The 21,086-nt window shown below is 57.6% G+C and overlaps 1 protein-coding gene across 1 annotated transcript; it reads right to left on the bottom strand.

Annotated features, from left to right (window-relative positions):
* Positions 1-3,250: 3,250 nt before the first annotated feature.
* Positions 3,251-13,273, bottom strand: LOC309579485 (tyrosine-protein phosphatase non-receptor type substrate 1-like; the record flags this gene model as incomplete). The annotated part of the gene is made up of 8 exons (XM_082292823.1): positions 3,251-3,592; positions 4,274-4,313; positions 4,704-4,728; positions 5,125-5,223; positions 5,479-5,826; positions 5,977-6,288; positions 6,499-6,846; positions 13,201-13,273. 8 exons carry the CDS (start codon positions 13,271-13,273, stop codon positions 3,338-3,340), a joined length of 1,500 nt encoding a protein of 499 aa, XP_082148949.1. The 3' UTR covers positions 3,251-3,337.
* Between the last annotated feature and the right edge of the window lie 7,813 nt (positions 13,274-21,086).

Here is a 21,086-nt window from a genome sequence, read left to right as displayed (position 1 = left end):
AGCCAGGCATGGGATGGCAGGACCACGGTCCCCACGTTGCCACCCTGACTGTGCCACCCACCCCAGCCCTGTCCCCTGCCTAGCCTGGTGTGGCTGGTGTCACCCCTGCCTCATTCCCCCAGGGGACCACGGGTCCCATCCCCAGTTGTCCCTCTCTGGTTCACTTGCCCATCCTGTGCATGGAAGGGACAGTGCCACTCCTCCAGCTGCTGGCGGTGTGGCTGTGACCCAGCCCAGGACTCCCGGGGGCATCTTGCTGGGCACACGTATCCTCCATCCTCCCGTGGCTGCTGGAGCACAGCACGGTCTGGAAACCATCACAGACTGATGATGGCCGAGGCAGTGGCCTCTGAGCAGCAGGATGAGCCAGGGCAGGATCAGGGAAGCAGCTGCCGTGGCCATGGGCAGAGGTGGCTGGCAGAACCACAGCACCATCACCGGGTGCTCAAGCAGTGCTGAGCCCAGCCCCTACTCCCCTCCCCGAGCCTCACACAGTGTCCAAATAATCCCAGCACCCACCTGGTGCCCCTGGACTCCCCCTCCAAGAACGACCTCAGAGGCAGGGTCAACCCCATGCCCCAACACCCAACCCCTCCCTCCCCCCCGCAGTCAATAAAAGGCAGATGCCAACAAAGCTGAAGCCATGCTGGGTGCTGAGCGTCCTCTGCAGGGCAGAGCAAGCACCCCAAACTGGGGTGCCCAAGCAGGCCAGGGGTGCTGGCTGTGAGACCTGCAGGCAGGACGTGGTGATATCCTGCCTGTGCCATGGGTGTCAAAAGGAATGTGGGACTCCATGCACCTCTGGAGCCATATCCTGGGGGTGACATGGCCAACGCAGCTGATGAAGTGCAGGGCAGGGATGCTCAGCCTGGTGCAGGGGCACGTAAGGTGCTGGCAAAGTACCTCCTGCAGCAGCAGCCAGGGAAGGCTCCCTTGGGAATCACAGCTGCTGCCCCAGCTGGGAAGGGGCAGTTGTGCTGAGGGCAGTGGGCAAACCGTCCCTTTTCTGCTCCTGTGTGACCCCACCAGCAGCCGCTCAGTGCTGAGGAAGCCCAGCCTGGGCAACAACTTCCCTTTTGAGTGTCAATGTAGCCCCACACAACAGTTCCTGGCTCTGGTGAGACAGTTCATGTCCCAGACACAGCCCAGGCACCAGCTCCAGGTTGAAAAGGGGAGGTCACTGCAGAGCACTGGAACACTCAGCGCACCCACAGCACAGGCTGGAGCCAGCACAGAGCCTGCACTCCAGTTTGGGCACCTCAGCTCCAGTTCAGCTCCCTGCACCTAAAGATGCAGCCAGGCCAGCCCCTGGTCAGTCCTTGCCTGTGGGGTGCACTGCTCCCTTATCTCATGGTGCCCAAGGGAACCAGCATCACAGCCCTCACCCCAGCCTCGACCTCCTACCTTCCTCTTCCCTCCCTCCAGAGCACACTACAGGGCTGTGCAGGATGATTCCCCCTCTCCTCCTCCCTGCAGGACACACAGACCCCTAACCTCACCCTGCAGCCCCAGTACGGGTGACAAGGTGACCTCCCTGAGCACAGGGAGATGCTGATGTGCAGGAGCAGCACAGGACTTTTCACTTTTATTATAAAAATATCTTGCAAGCAAAAAGAAAAAAAACCCAAAAACCAACCCCCAAAAAGTCTGTACAAGCAGTCACATTGCTCCCAAAGCACTCCCAAGGACCCCAGGTGCCCCCAGCCCCCCACATTTCCACTGCTGCAGGAGCCAACACAGGGTGAGACTCCACACAGTGGCCCAGGAAGGGGACAGATGAAAGACATTTGTCCCCATGGGTGGGCTGGGGGGAGCCTGCCTGGCCCCCAAGACAGAGCTGGGGGGTGGGGGGACATATAAGCCTCTTATAAACTCTGTAGGGTTTGGGGGGTTCTTTACTGAGGCCTCGGTCTTAATTTTGCACATCTTAGTCTAGTGTTAAGTACACAGCAGTACACCCACGTACAACACAAAACATTGGGGGTTTCAGCTCTAAAAATTAACAGTTACATGTCAAACAGTCAAAACATGTTACACGGTACCTGCAGGGAGCTCCCGGGGGGAGCCAGGCTGGGGGGGCCCTCACACGCTTTGTACAAGCCTGGGGCAGCGCTGGTGGGTCCCAGTGCAGGGCAAGGCTGTGCACAGGAACATGATGATGATGAGGAGGATGCTCGGTGCTGGGGAGCCAGACCTGGAGCTCCCCTGGACGGCGGGGTGGGGGCCTCGGCTCAATGGTGTCTTACAGTGTAAGATGTAACCAAAAGTATGTATTCTATCACCATCTGTTAAAACCAGGTGGGGCAGGGTTCTTTATCTCTTCCATGACACATCCCTGATAACTCCCTCCGGTGTGGTATCTTCTGTTAATGAGCCATCAAGCCTCACTGCACGACTCATAAAATTACATCATCCCATCGTGGGATGCTCCACCCAGGGGGAGGAACTGAGCATTCCTAGCTGGATATAATCTGGGGTTTGGAACACCACAGGCAGCCCTGACCTACTGGATTCCCAGAGGACAAGAGCTATGTAGCCAGCACTGGACCTTCAGAGGAAGACCAGACCCTTCCACAGGATCACTGCTTCAACAGAACCACATTTATCACATCAGGAGGACCACAGCCACCACTTAATCAGACTGCTACCACCACCCCGACCAACAGGCTGTCAGGTTGTATCCTGACTCCGTCAGTGTTTCTGTACTACTGCATTTATTTTTGATTTTTCCTGTTAAATTGTAGCTCTGATTTTGAGTCTCTCACTGGTTTGCTTTCAAACTAGTACAAATGGCCTTTCAGCCTCTTGGCCTTGGGGCGAGACGGAGGTCCCGCAGAAGGGACACTTGGGAAGAGAGGCAGACACTTCGGTCCTTCCTTTAAAGCCAGAGTTTGGTGTCCAGGCGTGGTGGCAGAGCCCCAGAAGGCAGTGTGGGGGCCCTGCTGGTCCTGGGGAGCCGTGGGCCAGGCAGTGGCATCCCCATGAGAGCTGGTGTGGAGGCACTGTATACCTGTCCCCTCAGCCCAGCCGGAGCTTCCCAAGGAGCTGCTGCTCCGCTGGCTGAATCTGCATGCGGGCAAAGCCGGCACACTGAGGTTGAGCAACCCCTGATATGGGGGTCCTGAAGGGATGGAGCTGGCAGCCCCAAGACCAAACTGGCCCCAAAAATCATGTCTCTGGATGGGAGAAGACCCCCACAAGTATTGCGGGCTCCATTTCCATCCTAAAACACAGGTACCGCAGAGCATCTTCACATTGCTCCCAGTGCTTCCAAGAGAACAGTCACAGGAGGAGCAGAGCAGGTCCCTGCAGGACACGGGGTCCCAGCAGCCACTGCTCACTTCCTGGTGATCTGGACACTGGCATACTCGGAGCCGGCCTCCTCGGGGCGCGGGGCCGACCGCTTGGGTGCCTTGCTGAGGTGCACCATGTCCAGGTCGGCATAGGTGAGGTTGTCGTCGCCGTTGGGTGCCTGGTTGGTCTGGATGCAGGCATACTCTGACTGCTGGCTCATCTCCACCATCCGGCGGATGGTCTTCCTCTCCTTGTCGAAGTTCAGGTCCGCGTAGGTCAGGTTGTTGGGGTCAGATTCCTGTGTGAGGCACAAAGAGTTCCTCCTCTGGGAAGATCCCCCTGTACCCACAGCCCTGCTCTGGAGTCAATCCCACTGCAGCTCAGCCCAGGACACCTCAGTCCCTGCCTGTATGGGGGAACCATGCCAGCAGACACCACTCTGCAGCCATGCTCTACCCCATACTACAGCTTCAAATCACAAGCCACCTTGTCACCCTGTTCTGGCTTCAGAGCCACTGACACAATGCCAGAGCCATCGCTGAAGACACTCCATCCCAGCAGGGCCAGTCTGCCCAGTGATGCCCACGTGGGAGCTGGCAGAGCCTGGGTGGGATGGACAGATTGCTGCTGATCACGACTTTGCTCGTAGCTGCGTCACCAAATGCAAAATAATTCCACAAATAGCCTGGCTGGCTATCGCACAGCTGGTTCTCCCGGCAGCACCAACCCAGACTTTACTGGGAGGAGGAGGAGGAGGAGGAAGGAGGGTGAAGGCATAAAAGATGCTGCGAAGTAGCTACCCTCTTCCTGGGGCAGCTTCTCTTCCACCTCCAGCCACAGAGTGGAGACACTGAGATGTTCACTGGAGAACCACCACCCTCCACTGGAGACACAGATGTTCACTGGAGAACCACCACCCTCCACTCCCATCTCCAGTGGCTCCCAGCCACTCTCCCTCCCCAGTCCCAGGATGACCCACCTGGGTCGTGGCCTCACTGCTCTTCTCTGGCTCATGTAACCTGGAAGGAGGGACAAAAACAGTCAGACAGATGGAGCATCCTGTTGCCTCTTCCCTAGTTATGGAGCAGCTGGGGAGGTCAGATGCAAGCCAAGGTCCTTGCAGCTGCACCCAGCAAGACTAGCTAGTCCTGAGAATCAGCTCATGTGCTGGTCCAGCTGCCTCTCTGCTAGCCAGAGACCAGCTCCCACCAGCCTGCTCAGCCCCACCACAAGCCAAAAATCCCCCTAGGCACAGAGCCCCCAGATGGGCAGAGCCTGTGCCTCTGCCTTCCCTTTCACAAGTTTTGGGGATACAGCTCTGTCCCAGTCCTGAGGGACTCTGTGGGCTGGAGGTGTCCAGCTCAGAGTTCCCACAGGTTACCCAGTGAGTAGAAGAGATCTGCACTCACCTGGCAGACGGCGAGCTTTTACCTGCTGGAAGAGAAGTAGTTTAGGAAAGAAATAATTCAGAAAATAAGACAAACGCCCCATTTCCCTGGGCACAGAGAACACACGCAGAGACTACTTCAAGGACACGGACACATCTTTTCCCAGAGGCAAGTGCCTGCAATTCCCTGGAGTTTCAATCAATTTCTTTCAGGACTGTTCCTAGGGGAGCACAGGAGGTGCAGGACAGGGGTCAGACCAGGCAGAGCTTTTCCTGCAGCCTGCAAACAACCTGGGCAGGTCTATCCATCACCCCATGGGGCAGGACCTGCAGCTGCACTGCCAGAAGTTATTGTCCAATGTGGCAATGTGAAACCCATGGGAAAGAGAAGAAAAATGGGGCTGGGAGCAGGTGCCTCCCTGCCACACACTCAGCTCCCTTACCCTTGATCTGCTTCGTCCGGATGAGGTACAGAATAGCAGCCACCAGCAGGGCCAGCACGATGCAGACCACGACCACCACGATGTAGATGAGCATATCGTCTGAAACATCAATGAAAAGGTCACCATGGCCCAGGAACGTGGTACCTCCCAGTCCCTGCAGGCTCACAGATGGGATTGGCACAGTGATGCATGAAGCACCAAGGAGGACAGCTTGGTGCCTGCCACCATCACATCCCCCAGCCCCCTGATATGGGGATTTGGTCTTTCAACCACATTTTGATGGGGCTTTGAGCTTCCTCAGAGGGTGACACCACACAGCTGCCCTGGCACCCCATCCCAGCAGCTCTGACGCACCCGTATCCATCTGGGACCCCTTGCTCAGTCCCCCCTGGGCTGGGTTGGAGATCCACAGGACGGCTGAGTAGTTGACAGGGGCCTGGGCATCGTGCACCACCACGCAGGTGATCGTGGACCCGTTTTTCTCCTCCGTCGCTTGCACCTCCACCTGGCGTCTCAGCTCAAACAAGCCCCGGGGCAGCTCCGATGGCCGGGAGATGTTCTCCTCCTTTATCTCAATCCCATTCTCCAGCCAGGAAACAGACATGTTTGCTGGGTAAAACTCCTTCATGTGGCAGGTGAAGGTCACGGTCTTGTTCACCTCGACGGGGCTCGGCTCAGCACGCACTTCGACACTGGGGGGAACTGGGAAGAGAGGCAGAGCTTGGTGTTTGGCATCTCCAGCTCTGCTGCCCACAGGGACCCCTGTCCCTGCCCCAGGATCCCCTGTCCTCCTCCCAGGGCCCCCAGCCCCACAGGAGCGGGACACCCCAGTGCAAGTCCCCCAGCCCTCACCTCGCAGGGTCCTGCTGAGCTGGTACGTCCCACGCAGCGGGGCTGGCAGTGTGGAGTGCTGCACCTCACAGATGAGCCGCGAGCGGACGTCATCCTTCTGCAGGGTCACCATCACTGTGCTGGACACGTTGTAGGATTTCACCGGCTCTTCGGTGACCTGAGGCAGCTGAGCCATCATGGGGTCCTTGTTCTTGAACCATTTCACCCCAATTTCTTTGGGAAGGAACCCTCCAGTCGTGCAGGTGAAAGGCACCGACTGCCCTGGCATCGCTCTCTGCTCAGGCCCGGACACGAGCGGGGGGCTGGGTTTGGCTGTGGGGAGAAGCACGGGGCCATCAGACCAGGCTCTGCCCCCTGCCCAGCCCTGGCCCTGCCAGGAGCAGGGTCTCCTACAAGGGCACGGTGATGGCCCACAGGATCCTCTCCTGGAGCAATCCCAGAGCCCTTCCACATCCCTGCCCAGCCTGAGCAGACCCCGCTGGGCTGGTTCCCAGCAGGAGCTGCTCCGGGAGCCCCACTCACCTTGCACAGACACCTCTGTGCCATTTCCACGCCGAAGCACCTCCTGCACACCAGTGACTTTCCTGGCAAACTTCACACAGTAGTAGGTGCCCATGTCCTCAGGCTCAACGTTCCTGATGTGGATGGTGAAGTCTGTGTCGGACCCAACCACTGCTCTCGTCACACGGGGTAAGGGGTCCCCTGTCTGGCCATAGATGGTCTTGTTCCCACTGCCCAAGCCCTTCAGCCACATCACAGGACCCAGTTCAGCCATTCCAGATATGGTGCAGTTCAGGGTGAGCGTCTCTCCCGCTGTCACCACCACCTTGTCCTGGGGCTGCTGCAGCTTGAAGTTCTGGGCACCCACACCTGGAGAAAAAAAGAGACCAAGTCTTGCCTGGCACCACACATCCAAACTCCCTACTCTTCTCCCAGTTGGGACAGGCTGAGCACCCCACTCGGTTAGAAGACACCACAGGTGACACGGCTGTGCCCACAGGCACAGTGCTCTGCCCACAGGGCTCGGGAGTGGAGCTGGATGGAGCTTTGCTTGGTGACTGTCCTGTGCTCTGTATGGCTAGATCATGGAGCACATCCCAGCTGCCCATGCCTCTGACACACTGGGCTGTCTCCCACGGCCACCTGGCTTTATCAGCCAGGAGAAAGAACAGCACAAAACGATGTGCTCCAAAGAGCTGGCTCCCATTACCAACATGATGCTGCATTTTCTGTCCTGAATTCTGTCCCATTTCCGCACGGAATCCCAGCCCCGGTGATCCCAGCAGAACACAGCCAATCCCCCCACCAACGCCAGCCAAGCTGGCACTGTTCCTGCTCAGCAGCAACCACAGGAAGCCATCCCCTTCAGAACATCTCCACACCACTGGTCCCTAATCGAGTCACCTGTGCCTCACCTCCCTGCTCAGTGATGTCCCAGATAACCCCCCCTACACATCCATGGGTTACCCAGGGGTTAATTTTGTGAGTGCTTCCCATGCCAACATAGGTATTGCAACCAAATTCATGAAAGATTTCAATACTGGTCACTGCTTAAAGGAACTTTTTTTTAAGCCACATGGGGAGAGAAGTGGGGGAACCACTTAGATCCACCTGCTGGTAACAGGCGGCTGTGGCACCCAGAACCAGTGTCATGGTCACACAGATCATTGTGTTTGAGCAGGTAATGCTGAGCAGCATGGACCAGCACCACATCTCTCACACCAGAATCATGGAATCACAGAATCTTTTAGGCTGGAAAAGCCCTAAGATCACCAAGTCCAACCATTAAGCCAGCACTGCCAAGCCCCCAGCCAAACTAAGACTCCAAGTGCCACATGCACACATCTTTTAAATCCCTCCAGGGATGGTGACCCCACCACCCTGGTCAGCTCTCTTACCCTTTCAGTGAAGAACTTTTCCCCAATATCCAACCTAAACCTCCCCTGGTACAACCTGGAACAATCTTCTCCTGTCCTGTGGCTTGTTACTTGGGAGAGGAGAATGACCTCCACCTGGCTACAGACTCCTTTCAGGGAAACCCAGGACAGCAACTCCTACTGAGGCTTCCCTTGGGACACAGCAGGATAACCTCTGGCTGGATGGTCCCAGGAGGGCCCGCTGTAGGACAAGCTGCTCTGACCCCTTTGGCCACAGCTGGCTCTCACAGAAACTGATTTTTGGCAGCTGCTAGTCCCTCCTGACACACAGTGGTATGTGCTGTACCCATAGATGTTCTCTGTTCTACTGTGTGTGGAATTACTCCATCTCTACGGCCAGAATTACCAGGATCAATTTCTCCAGACTGCCCCAGTTAAAGGCTTTTTGCCCAGGGCATCAGTCCACAGCATCCTCAGCCAAAACCTTCAGGCCTTGGTGTTTCCCTTTGAAGGCATGTCAGGATTAACACGGCAGCAGCATTCGACACCAGAACAAGTTTTTCCCACAAAACAAGCACAGAGGGACAGAGTTGGTTTGTGTCACGTCCAGATGAGTCATTCACTCTAAGCCTTGGTCCTGCACCTGAGCTGTGGTGCTCTGGGCACCTGAGAGACAACCCTATGCTTCTCAGGTGACACCCAAACTGCAGGGAGCAGCCCTGGAGCAGAGGTCCCGTGCACTCCATGTGCTGAACACGGTGCTGACGCAGGGCAAACGCCACTGGGATCTGCTTCTGTGGCATCTCCTGAACTTCTCCATCTCCTGCTGCTGACAGTCTTTTGCAAGAAATGGTTGAGAAGCACAGAGGAAGTTCACAAGCACAGAAGCATCATCACATCATCCGTCTCTCGCCAAACCACTGCACAGGGATGTGACAGGCAGGCACTGCGGTGACGCAGGCAGAGAGACTGGGGTGACACAGGCAGCAACCACACAGACCCCTAGCCCTTCCACATACCTGGGGGGCCACAATGCCAAGTACTGGCTCCACCAAATTGGGCAAAGAAAGCTCATTAGTGGGCGGCACACAGTACAGCAAGGGACACGTCCCATGCGTGGCCACAGAGCAGGAGCCAAGGGCCAGGCCCGCTCCCCAGCGCATGCTCTGTGCCCTGTGAAGAGCGTGTTACTCACTGCTCCCCTCTGCAACCCTCTGCAAAAGCAACTTCTATGGAGTGGTTACCCCCATGTCCCCTTGAGGGTGCCCTGCACTGGGTAGAACTGCCTGCACTGCCCTGCACAGCCCAACCCGAGCGAGCCGAGCACCTCCTCTTCATCCTCCCTCTCTCCATCTGCCCATCTCCCCACGAGGCACGTGGTGTGCTGAGGGGGAGAGCTGGGGAAGTACCTGCTTTGGGGCCCCAGAGCTGACCCCAACACCCAAGAGTGTCAGGGTGGGCACTGCTCAACCCCAAAGCTCATTTCTTGGTTGCAGTGATGGGTCCCAGAGAAACGTCCACAGAAGCACTGGGACATTGAGCCGAGTGTGGCTCGGTGCCCTGCCTGTGGCTGCCACGCCTGGTGTGCAGCAAGGGCTCCCCACTGCCTCGGCACAAGGGTCCTGCCTTCCTGGGACCACAGGGATTTATCCCTGCAAGCAGCAGGGATCTCTCCCAGGGGCCAGATTTGCAGCCAAACGTGGATGATCTGTATGCATTCCACATCACCGAGCCCGCATTCCCTCCTCACCAGGGCAGCAGCATGCAAGCACCCTGCCTGCCTCCCGTGCCCAGGGATTAGCAGGCACAGAGCATGCTGTTGTCCAGGCATAGGATGCAAGGTGCTTTCCTGACTTCTACTGCTCCCAGACTAAAGAGGAGAAAAAGGGCTTCACACTGCCGGCAGCACTGCCTGGCCGGGGGCTTCACTGGCAGCCCTTGGTCATGGCAGAAAACACCGTGAGGCTCCAGGCAGCCCCTCGGATAGGATTAAAATGGGGCTTTGAGGTATTTTTACATGTTTTCTGTTCTGCTGCTTCAGAGACCCTCACCCAGCTCTGCTCAGATCACCCTGTTCAGCGATTTCTGATCTATGACACACAAGCTCCAGCCATGATCCACCACAGGAACACCCCAACAAAGATTAGCTCGTACCTCCTGGCCAAGAAGCAGGAGTCCTGGTCAGACCTGGCCTCTCCACCTCCTGCCTGCATCCAATACCCCACACAAGGACCAACCTGACCCCTCACTGCTCAGAAAGACCCCAATCCCCCACAGCAGCTCACAGCAAGCCCCCCCCCCCCCACCCTGATGGGAAAAACACAAAGGGGAAGTTGGCAGAAAACCCCAGAACACACAAGTTAGAAAATGCAAAGTTTCCACCAAAGCTCTTTTCCTCTTTCTCCTGAACACAGCTTCTCCTCACATACAGCCGACCTCCCCCTCTCCTTCCCCTTTTGAGGTGCTCACCCAGTGGGATTGGGAGCTCAGCCAAGCTCCCTCCCAGCAGCTCACAACACGCTTGTGCATCAGAAGTGGGATGCTGGAGGTCTTCATGCCACAAACACATGGGACACCACAATTTCTCTCTGTTTCCCTGCTTCTCTCCTGCTGCCTGATGACACTTTTTTCTTAGACTTGGATTTCAAACCACCGGGAATTGGAACACTATCCTCTTGCCCCCAAGATCATGGGGAATTTAGGTGCTCTGACCCTGTAATCTGTTCTATCCTACACTCCAGAATTAGCCAAGGGTTTTAAAGCCCTGAAAAGCATCACCTGACAGTTCCCATGTAGGTGGGAGCACCCTCGCAGTGCAGACCCGGAGCACTTCCAGCCCGGAGCAGAGGCAGGAGCACGATCTGGCAGAGCCTGCCTCCTTCCCGTTATTCAGTTTAATTTGGGAGCAAAATAATCCCAGCTCTTGCTGCAGTGCAAGTTTTCCATGTTGGTGGCACATTTTTTTCTATATTCCACCTTTTGAAGTATTTGATATTGAACAGATTGCAAGAGGCCGGGGTTTAATTCAGGAGAGGCTGCTTGGATGCTTCCTGGTAAAAATAGATTTTTTTTCCTCTGAAAGAGCTCTGGGATGGCTGTGTGTTCCAGAAACAACGTGCAGCTGGTCACTGGCATCCGAAGCCCCACGGTCACTCACTGAAGAAACAGGCCAATGGGCAAGGGAACCCCAAAATAATCCTGCTGGAATTTCACCTGCAGCAGGGCTGCCAGGGGCAGAAACTAACAGGTGCTGCCTATAAAAGGCCTGGAATCTGCTGTTTAGGGAAGGCAAGGAGAGCCCTGGGGATAGCTGTCGAGCCCCGAGCAGACCCCAAGGCGCTCAGGGAGGGCTGTAGTAAAGGCTGTGTTTTACATCTGTGACATCAGAGGAAGCCTCAGCTCACACGCAGCCACCATTTCCAAGCTCCCCTCCTCCAGCATCAGCAGAAATTCATCCCAAGAGCCAAAGCCCCAGAAGCAAACCGAATTCCCCTTTAGAAGAGGCTCTGGGAAGCACAGCTGAAACCCTCTGTGGAGACACACAGGCATGGAAGGGCTCTGCAGGGCACAGTTTCTCAATGGGGCTTTGCCGTTTGGTTTCCCACATCTCGCTGCCTTTGCCCCACAGGAAGGTCTCCTCCAGGACCTTTCCTTTTCCCCTCCACTTCTGCAGGAGCTGTCTGAACAGCCAGCAGTGGGAGCCTGGGCCAACTCTGCTGGAGTTCAGCTTAGTTTGAGCCATGGCCCAGGAGGGATTCACCATATGGAAATGCACGTTTGCACCTAAAATCAGGGATGCAAACCACTTCACAAGCCAGGGCTTTTCACCCTGGGGTGGGTTTTTTTCCCATGGTCGGCTCAAAGAAATGGGGTTCTTACTCCAAGACCACATTTAATTAAGTTCAGGAGCTTTGCTGGAGCTATTCTTTCACGCAGGAAATCGCAGTGGCTCACTGGGAAGCTGCGCTCACCGCCAAAGCCTTCTTGGCTCTCAGCAGCCAGAGTTTTCAGTTTGGGGCCAACACTTCTCAGTTGTGATCAGGCGACTCAAAGTGAGGAGTGCTGTGCTGAAAGCATTTGCTTTCTGCCCAAGTTTGCATCCAACTCCTTGCCCAAGTAAAGCTTTGATGGTAAATATTTCAATGGGCTTGAGAGAATGTGGGTTTCCCCCACGGAACCTGGGCTGGGCCGTTTGTAATGGGATCTGGCTGGAAGCGGTGGGATTGGAATAGAGCAAGAAGCTCAGCAGCGAGATGCTCCTGAAGATGCATCACCACCGCTGCAGGTTTGCCTCAAAAACCCCATCCCTCCCTTGGCAGGGAGGAGAGCGATTCCTTCGAAATCACCCAAACGAAACACCCTAGAAAGGAAACATCCTTGAAAGCAGCAGTCACCACAGGGCTTCGTTCCTGGTGGGATGAGAGACTTCCCGCTGCTGGTAAAGGAACAGAAACAGCCAAGAGCGGCACACTTTGACTGTCCTTTGCTGTGTCCCCCAGCTTTTCTAAGGGACTGGTGGAGCCACAAGCCGCGGGGAGGCCTGGGGCACCCTGAGCCTGAGGTGACACAAGGCTCCGAGGCACAGGGTGCCCGGAGGTGTTGCAATCCCACCGCTTCAGTGCCCAACAGTTGAGCAGAGAAAGAGTCCACAGTGGGGTAGCAAGAAAAACAAGTTCCTGGCAGAGAAGACAGGCAGCCCTCACCAGAGCCTCCCCATGCCTTCTCCACTACCATCTCCAAGTGGGAATTCGGGCTGCTCGCTGAGATTTGCCTCACCCACAGCTGGCAGGGGGTGCTGGTGAACGGGTGGGAACAACATGCCTCTTCATGCCCCTGCCGAATTCCCTGCCTCGCTGGGAAGGGGAATGTCTGCCTGCCTTGAAGTTTGGTTTGAGAAGAATCGCCGGGCGAGGGCTCCGTGGGAGCCCCTCGGCCATCGCCGCTCTCTAGGTCACCGCAGGAAAGGTCAAAGCAACCGTGCGCGGAGAGGCGGTGACATGTCGGTACCGGAGGTGTGCGGGAGTGGGGAGAGAGGAGAGGACGGGGGGAAAACGGAGGACAGGGCAGGGAGGGAAATGGGGCGAACAGGGCAGAGGAGAGGAGCAGGGCGGGAAAAGGGGGGAAAACAAGGCAGAGCAGGGAGAGGAGCCGGGAGGGAAGGAAAGGTAGAAAACAGGGCAGAAGAGACAGGAACAGGATGGAAAAAAGGGGGAAAACAGGGCAAAGCACAGGAGAGGAGCAGCGTGAGAAAGGGGAGAACAAGGCAGAGCAGAGCAGCAAGGTGGGAGGGAAAGGGGGGAATAGGGCAAGGAGAAGAGCAGGGAGGCAGGCAGGAGTCATGGCTTACCGGGCAGGGCGAGCAGCAGCAGGCACGGCAGTGCCCAGGCGGTGCGGCCGGGTTCCCGGGGATGCGGCTCCATCGGTGCGGGGAGCGGAGCCCGCGGCTTCACAGCGCGGCCCCGCGCCCGGCTCGGCGGCTGGGTTTGATAAATAAGACAAATTAAAAAAAAAAAAAAAAAAAAAAAAAAAAAGCGCAGAACTGCAGCTGGCGAAGGAAATCGCTCTTCTCAGCCCCAAAATGAGGAAGGAGGCCGGGCTCCCCCCTTTCCCCCCCCGCGGCGGGCGGGCAGCGCACACGCACGCACCGACACGGACCCGCGGCCCCGCCGCCGCCCGTGGGCACCGGGCCGGGCTCTGGGCCGCTGACGGGGCCGCCACGGCGGGGCCCCGGGCGGGCGCGTGCCCCGGTGCCGCGCGGAGCCGCCTCCCCCCCGCCGCCGCGCCGCCTCCGTTGCCGTGGTACCGGGGAGGGACGGAGTTGGCCCCAGCTTCGAGACCCCCTCCGGCTCGCAGCAGCCCCGGGTTAGCGCCGCTTCCCCCCGTGGCGGGGGCGAAGCCAGCCCCGCCCGCCCCGGGGCAGAGTCCTCCGGTCCAACCCGGTGTGCGGCTGCCTTAAGGTGGGCTGGGGGGGGACCCCCGGCACCGGCCGCCGGGAGCCCCGGGGCGCCCGGTCCCTCTCGGCCGGGACAGAGGGGGGGGCGGCTCCGTGGCCCCAGGGCTGCGGGGCTGGGGGTGTCCTTACTCGCCACAGGCTGCCAGTGTAGTCACCGCTTCGGCACGGCCACAATACACAGCCCAGCATCCCTGGGGTGCAGGAGCACACAGCTTTGGGGGTCCTGAACACCCAGGGGCCACCTGGGGCTGAGCCAGAACAGCCCGTGGCAGAGGCACAAGCAGCACCCAGCCTTGGGGGTCCCAAATGCCCAGGGACCTCCCAAGGGACCACGCAGAGCTGAGCTGTGGCAGCCCGTGGCAGAGGCACGGGTGGTGTTTTGCCGGTGCCACAGGGACAGGTCAGCTTGGCCCACGACGGTTAGGGCCAGGAGGGAACACTGGTGCAGGACAGGCAGAGGGTGGATGGGGAGGGAGAGGAAATTTCTGCACAGCACGCTGGGAGAATGGGGACATCCCTGTGATGTCCCCTCAGCGGGATCCTGCAGCAGGGAGAAGCGAGAGCCTGAGGACAAGGCAGCTGTAATGGTAGACAGGGCTGAGGAGGAGGAGGAGGGTGTCAAGGTGTCAGCATCCATGGGATTCATATCCCTGCACTGCCCTGCTTCTCCCTGACACAAAGTCCTTCCCAGGGGAGTCGCAAGAACACATTCTCCCCTGCCTGCACCTGTCACAGCTTCTCCCACCGCCCAGGGGCACTTCAGCCAGGCCAAGCCAGGTACCTGGGATGCCAGGTGCAATGGTGGCAGCTCCCAGCACCACCCCCTCTGCCCACCCAGGGATGGGGTGGACACTGCAGAGCAGGAGCTCCCAACCCACCCAGCATCACCTGCAGCATCCCCAGCAGCACAGATCACACCGACCGCTCTCCCACACTGGGCCGGGTCCCCAAGGACAGCACTGGGTGCCATACTGGAGGACCCGCTGCCAGCTCCCCCCTCCTGCCTTCCCTCCCAAGGCAGCCGCCGGGGCTGTCGGTTTTATTTAGAGCCTCGCACAAACACAGCCAAGATATCTGAAGTGACTTGGCACCATCAATCTGCGCACGGCGTCCGCCCGCACATCCCCGGCCCCGCCAGCCTCCCCCTCAGCCCCAGCTACGCCCATGGGGCACATCCAGCCTTAATTTAGCGCTGCTGGGAGCCGAGAACAGCTTCTCAGGCTTCAGCACTCACCTCTGTCTGGGATCCCCTGGCAGCTGGAGGCTGCACTCAAGGGCTATGGCCACTACTGCTCCCACTGGAAAAACATTTGTGGCCAGTACTGGTCCTGGGAAGCCCAGCACAGCCATCCTTTCCCTTCACAGAGCTGGCCAGAGTGGCCAGCAAGGAGCAGGGATCCAGAGGAGCCCTTGAATTTGGCCTTTTGCACATGGCAGTAATTTCTTTGCACAGGGATGGGACATGGGGACACATCACTATGGTCCACAGGCACCTCACAAGAGGAAGCAGAGGGGGCAGGTGCTGAGCTCTGCTCTCTGGTGACCAGTGATAACACCTGAGGGAACTGCATAAAGTTCTGCAAGGGAAGTTTGAGGTTGGATATTGGGTAAAGGTTCTTCCTCCAGAGGGTGTTTGAGCACTGAACAGGCTCCCCAGGGCAGTGGCCAAAGCCCAAGCCTGCCAGAGCTCAAAAAGCATCTGGACAATGCTCTCAGGCACAGGGTGAGATTCTTGGGGTGTCCTGTGCCAGAACAGGAGTTGGACTCGATGATCCTTGGGGGTCACACTGAGCTCAGGATATTCCATGGGATTAGCAGTGGTTTGTGGAAACCCTGCAGCTACACCACTGTGGGCAGTGCATCCCACCCAGCCCAAGTCCAGAAGCAGGGACCCTCGGGGCAAATGAGTGCCCAGCAGGAGGGAAAATGCCAGGGACACACTGCAGCCATTCCCAGCCACCTTCCCTGGTTATTTTTACATGGAAGCACAGTTCCTGGAGGCCTGGTTGGCTTCAGCCTGTCTGGGCTGTTCTGCTCGATGCTGAAGGTTCAGACAACCTCTTCTGAGGCGATTACAGAGCACAGCCAGCCTGCACACAAGCAGCAGCCACCGCAGAGCACTTGGGAAGGGAAGTTAGAGCTTAAAAAAAGCTCTGCAAGAGAAGGTACCGCGCAGAGCAGATGGTGCAGCGCGAGCTTCCCGGGAAGAGCTGCTATTGCTCCCCATTAGGAAGCATATGGGCAGGCTCAGCTGCCTCCCTCCCCTCCTACCCATGGCCCTTCCACTCAGCATCACAGGGGCCCAGCTCCAACGTGAGAGGTTTGGAGGATACACCCTGGGAGGGCAGCCCCTGCCCTGCATCAGGCAGGGATCCCGGGAGAGAGGAGGATTCGGCTCCTTGTGTGCCTGAGACAGAGGGACAATGCAAAATTTTGGGAGTGCAACTCTGCCATTATCATCATCCTCCTTCTGCACAGAACACCCACAGTGAGCAGGAGGCTGCGGCACCTTGGCAGGGCGGGCAGTGCTGCCAGGCTCTCCATGCTGCCAGCGGGCACCCAGGCTGCGCTCACTCGGCAGCATCTCCAAGCTTCAGATCAAAATCCCCGCTCCAGCAGGGAGGATTCCAGAGACTCCGGGGGATTTTGGAGCTTGGCTCTCCCTGGCCCCAGGAGCTGGGCAGCAGCCAGCATGGGGACAGGGCAGCATCAGGAGAGCTTTTCAAGAATAAGTTGATTTTCACAGCTTTGAGGAACTAGCATCATGCTGCTAGCACCTGCTTGGGGAAGGCACTTGCTTCGTGTGGCAGGGCTGGGCCAGGCTCAGCCACCCCTGTAGGTTTGGGGGCTGGGCAGGCAGGGGTCTTCTCCCCTTCCCTATTCCCAGCCAGGACCACGGGATCAACGTGCTTTTTGCATTCCCGTGTTCCCAGCTGGGCAGCTCTGTGCAGACAGCAGGATCTGCTCCCTCCCCAGGAGGAGGTGGGGATCCTTCCAGACACAGGGATCCCCAGCCAGGGCAACAGCACCCCATCTCTTGTCAGAGCCTGGCAGCATCCAACGGGAACAATTACAGCCTTGCCAGAGTGATCCCAGTGGAAAGTCTTGCAGCACTGGTTTTGCCCAGACTGTTCTTTCATCCCTTAATCAGTTGCCTGTCTCATCCTCTCCCAGCCCCGATGGCCCCCGGGAACAGCGGTGGCTCACTTGGCTGGAGGGGATTCGCAGGGGATGGAGATGGGAGAGGTTCTGGTCTCTGCCCTGCAGGGCCAAACCTGGGCCTGTTAATGAATCCCATTTCACTAATGGACGTGACTGCGGCCTCTCCCTGCCTGGGACTTTGTCCCTTGTGATCCCCACTACAGCATGGGATGGCACAGCGGGAGAAGTACCAATAGCCTGAGTGGCCACATCACACCAAGACCCAGCAGTTGTCCCAGAGGGCTCAGTCCACCCTTCAAAAGCCAAACCAACTTAGGGATAAACAGAAAAAACCACCGATACTTTGGACATGAGCCTGGAAAATACCCCAAATTCAGCAGCCAGATGTGCTGTTTTGGGGCTGTAGGCACAGAGCCATGCCCAAGCACAAGCAAGCAGCCAGCACTTGCAGGAGCCCTCCACAATAATGACTCAATGATCTTAGAGGTCTTTTCCAACCTCAAAGATTCCTTGATAAACCCAAATAACGCAGCACCGTGCACATGGAGCTGCAGGGACTCACTACCCTGAGGAAACTCAGAGGCAGCCTGGCTCAGTCCCAGCCCCAGACACCTCCCAGCCCAGCCCCAGCATCCTGAGAGGTGTTACTTTCACAACTCACCACAACAAAACACCCAGTATGACCACATCAGAGCACCAGGCCCACACAAGGTCTGTTCTGGTACCCACAAGACAGTGCAGCCTCCACGCAGCCAGAGAGCGGCACGTTCACCCCATCCATCCTCCAGCTTCAAAGGCAAATTTCAAAACCCCTCTACCTTAAGATCTAGGTGGACATATCCTACAGCCCCTGCTCCCCCCATGCCTTAGTCTTCAGTCAGTACCCAAAGAGGGCTTTCAGCTGGGAGAGAAACACACAAATGTCTCCTGAAGCAGGGAGCACCAATTACACTGCTGATATTTAGGGCTTCCAGCACAACAAATGGAGCTGCAGCTTCATTAGGTACCTTGCCAATTTAATCTGAGACATCCAGTACAGGGGAAGCTTAATTTAGTTTGTCTCAATGTTAACTTTTAACAAGCAATATGTTAACATGGGGATGGTTTTCATGGACTGTGACCCAGGGAAGGGGCACCCACAGCCCTCCAAACAGGGATTCTTAAGAAGCAGGGGGATGTATCCTACCTGTCTCGTACTCCTGGGATAGCATCCACCACCATGAACACCTGCAGCTAGGGAAGAGGTGCACCCTATCACCCCCTTATGTGGGAGAGGCCCTGGAGAGGGTGATGAGGTGCAGGGGCCTCATTAAGGCTGTGATTGCCAGGAGAAAGGTGGGGCTGGGCTGGATGCTCTGAGCAGCCTGTGCATGGGCTTTGCCCCTTACCTTTTGAGGGGGCTCATGGGAATTGCCTGTAACTGTTTAAGCCAAGCTTCTATTGGGTGGTTTAGGAGTTACAGCTGAGTTATTTCAGTTCTCTCAGGTCTTTGTTAGAGCGCTCAGGCACAGTTGGTGCAGATGGTGTGGGGGAATGGGTGGGGTGAAGGTGAGGTGCTCCCCGGCATGGGGGATTTTTTGAGGAGGCCCCTCTGTGCACACTGGCCAGACCCACTGCCTGTTTCTGTCCCCTCCTTAGGGAGCAGGGCTCCAAATCCCTTAATTCTAGAGTCCCTCTGCCACTGAATTAATCCCCAGCACTGCCAGGATCAGCTGGTTCCCTCCAAACCCCTGAAATGACTTCCAGGGAGGATGAGGGAGGGATGCAGCACTGCCTGCCCGTGCTGGGCTTTGCTGGGTTGGAGCAATGCTCTGAGTGCCTTCATGGCATTCACACACTGTCACCCTGGGCTCCAGCAGCGGCAGCAGAGCCCAGGCACTGTGAGACCACCCACCACTACCAGAATGTCCACCACTGTCTGCCAAGCAGGAAGGAAAACCCACGGGCTACGGTGGAGCCCATACCCGCAGTGCAGCTCTCCCATCCAGGGCCGGGCCGTGCTCCCAGGCTGCTCCCACCCCGTAGTGGTGCCCTGTGGGATGCTGCGAACTGGGTGACTCGGCCGGGCTTCCTTAATGCAGCCCAGCACAGTCACACTCTGGGGGAATTCCTCACAGGCTGTGTCAGAGCAGGAAAGGTGGTTTATATCCTGTGCCTGGCCTGGAAACGGCCCTGGCTGACCTGAAGTGAGGGGTTTTAGGGTAAAACTGCTGACAGGCCAGGAAAACCCAACGGCACTGCCAGCTGGGAAGGACAGGGCTGGCAGTGCTGGCGCCTGTGCCCACTGAGGTGCCGTGAGTGCTGACAGGGCTGGGCTGACCTTTGCTGGCAGGCAGGAGCCTGCCCCTTGTCCCAGAGAAGGGTTTGCTCTCTGCTGTGGGTCTGCAACACGTGCACAGCCCCAGGACTAAGCTGCACGGGAAGTGGTGCAGTGACCACCCCTGGAAGTGTTCAACAAACGTGGATATAGCACCTGGGGACACGTGTTAGTGGTGGGCTTGGCAGTGCTGTGGGAATGGCTGGACTCAATGATCTTAGAGGGCTGTTCCAACCTTAACTGATGACAGAGACGAGGCCCCCACTCAGGGCGCTCATCAGGGACACTGGGTGGCCCCAATCCTGCACCCTTTATGCCAGTGGTTGCAAAACTGTGGGAGACATCTGTGCTGTCTGTCTGTGGCACGACTGGGCTCACCCCAGCTCTGATGGGCTCCAGAGCCACACGGAGCCTTGGTGTCCATCCTGGGACCCTTTCTCAGCCCCAGGAGCAGAAGTGCTGAGGAGGAGGAAGTGGCAGGGAGTGGGGGGAGGGCAGGCAGGGGCAGGCAGAGAGCTCCAGCCGTGCAGGGACATTTCAGAGCTGGGTGTTAATCATTGATGGGCTTCTGGGAGCTGTTTGAACTAAAACCTCCCTCCCCCCTCTAGAGGGGGAAGTTCTGCACTGTACTGGCTCATGGGGAGCCAGCACCCAGATCCTCCAGCACACAGCCAGCCCCACAGAGCGATGCTGGAGAAGACCTTGGTCTCCCCTTGGCGGTACCACCAGGACTGTGGTGGAGCTCAGAGCTCGGCCGAGGGGAGAGCGATATCATCTCAGTTTTCTAATGCCAGCTGGTTTTTTTTTTTCTGCATCCTCTCCAAGTTCTTTGTTGATTGCAAATCGTTATCATGAAAGCGCATCCGAAGCTGCAGCAGCAGATAACGCTGTGCTGCCGGGCCGGCGGCTGGAGCTCATCGAGGCTGCGCTGCCTGAGAGTCCTGCGGCAGCTGTGGATGGAAATAAAACTGCTAACGTGAGGGATTGATCATGTTCAGCCAGCTCAGCCCATTGCTTCCTGCTTGGCAGAGCCCTTGCTGTGAAGTGCTAAAATCCAGGCTTAGAGGTGGGATTTGTGCTGTGAGACCCTGGCACCTCGGCACTCACCCTGCTGGAGCCGGGGAGATGCCCCATGGAGGGCACATGAGGTGTAGGAGACCTGGTACAACCCCATGTCACCCTTTACTGCAAAGGGAGATGGCGTGTCTGGCAGTGGGAGCTTCACGGGGTCATTTGTGACAGTGCCAGATCCGATGCCTCACGGTGGGAATGGCACAGCTGCTGGGATGCAGGGGGGGATGCACCCCCTGAAACAGCCAGACCCAGCCCCTGGAAGAGGATGCTGACCAGCCCTCAGGGCCATTCCCAGCCCTGCTGCCAGGCTGTCCCTGTGGTCACTGTCCCCATGTTGTCCCCACAGCAGCCCCAAGGCTCTCCAGACCTTTTGTCTCTTTGTTGTGGCTCTGTTGAGACCAAACACATCCACCCACACTGCCTGACCCAGTGCTGCCAGCTCTGTGGGGCTGGGGTTACTCTGGCCCTGCTGCTGGAGGCTGGATGGAGAAAAATGCTTCTCCAAGGGGGTTGTGTGGTTTGTCTTTTTTTTTTTTTTTTTTTAATTTTTTAAGTTGAAAGGCAACAAAAAGCGGGGGGATTAATTTTGGCAGGATCCACCATGCATCGCTCCAAGGGGCTGGCCCTGATAAGGAGCTGCAAATCCGAGCTGCCAAGTGCTGCCATCCCGCTGGAGCCTTGGAGGGGCATCAGGGATTAAGACGGTCTGTGTGATGTCTAACAGGTT

This window comes from Coloeus monedula (assembly GCF_965178545.1).
Source record: "Coloeus monedula genome assembly, chromosome: 17".
Lineage (NCBI taxonomy): Eukaryota > Metazoa > Chordata > Aves > Passeriformes > Corvidae > Coloeus > Coloeus monedula.
The sequence above is the reverse complement of the archived record's forward strand: the minus strand, read 5'-3'. Positions and strand labels throughout refer to the sequence as shown.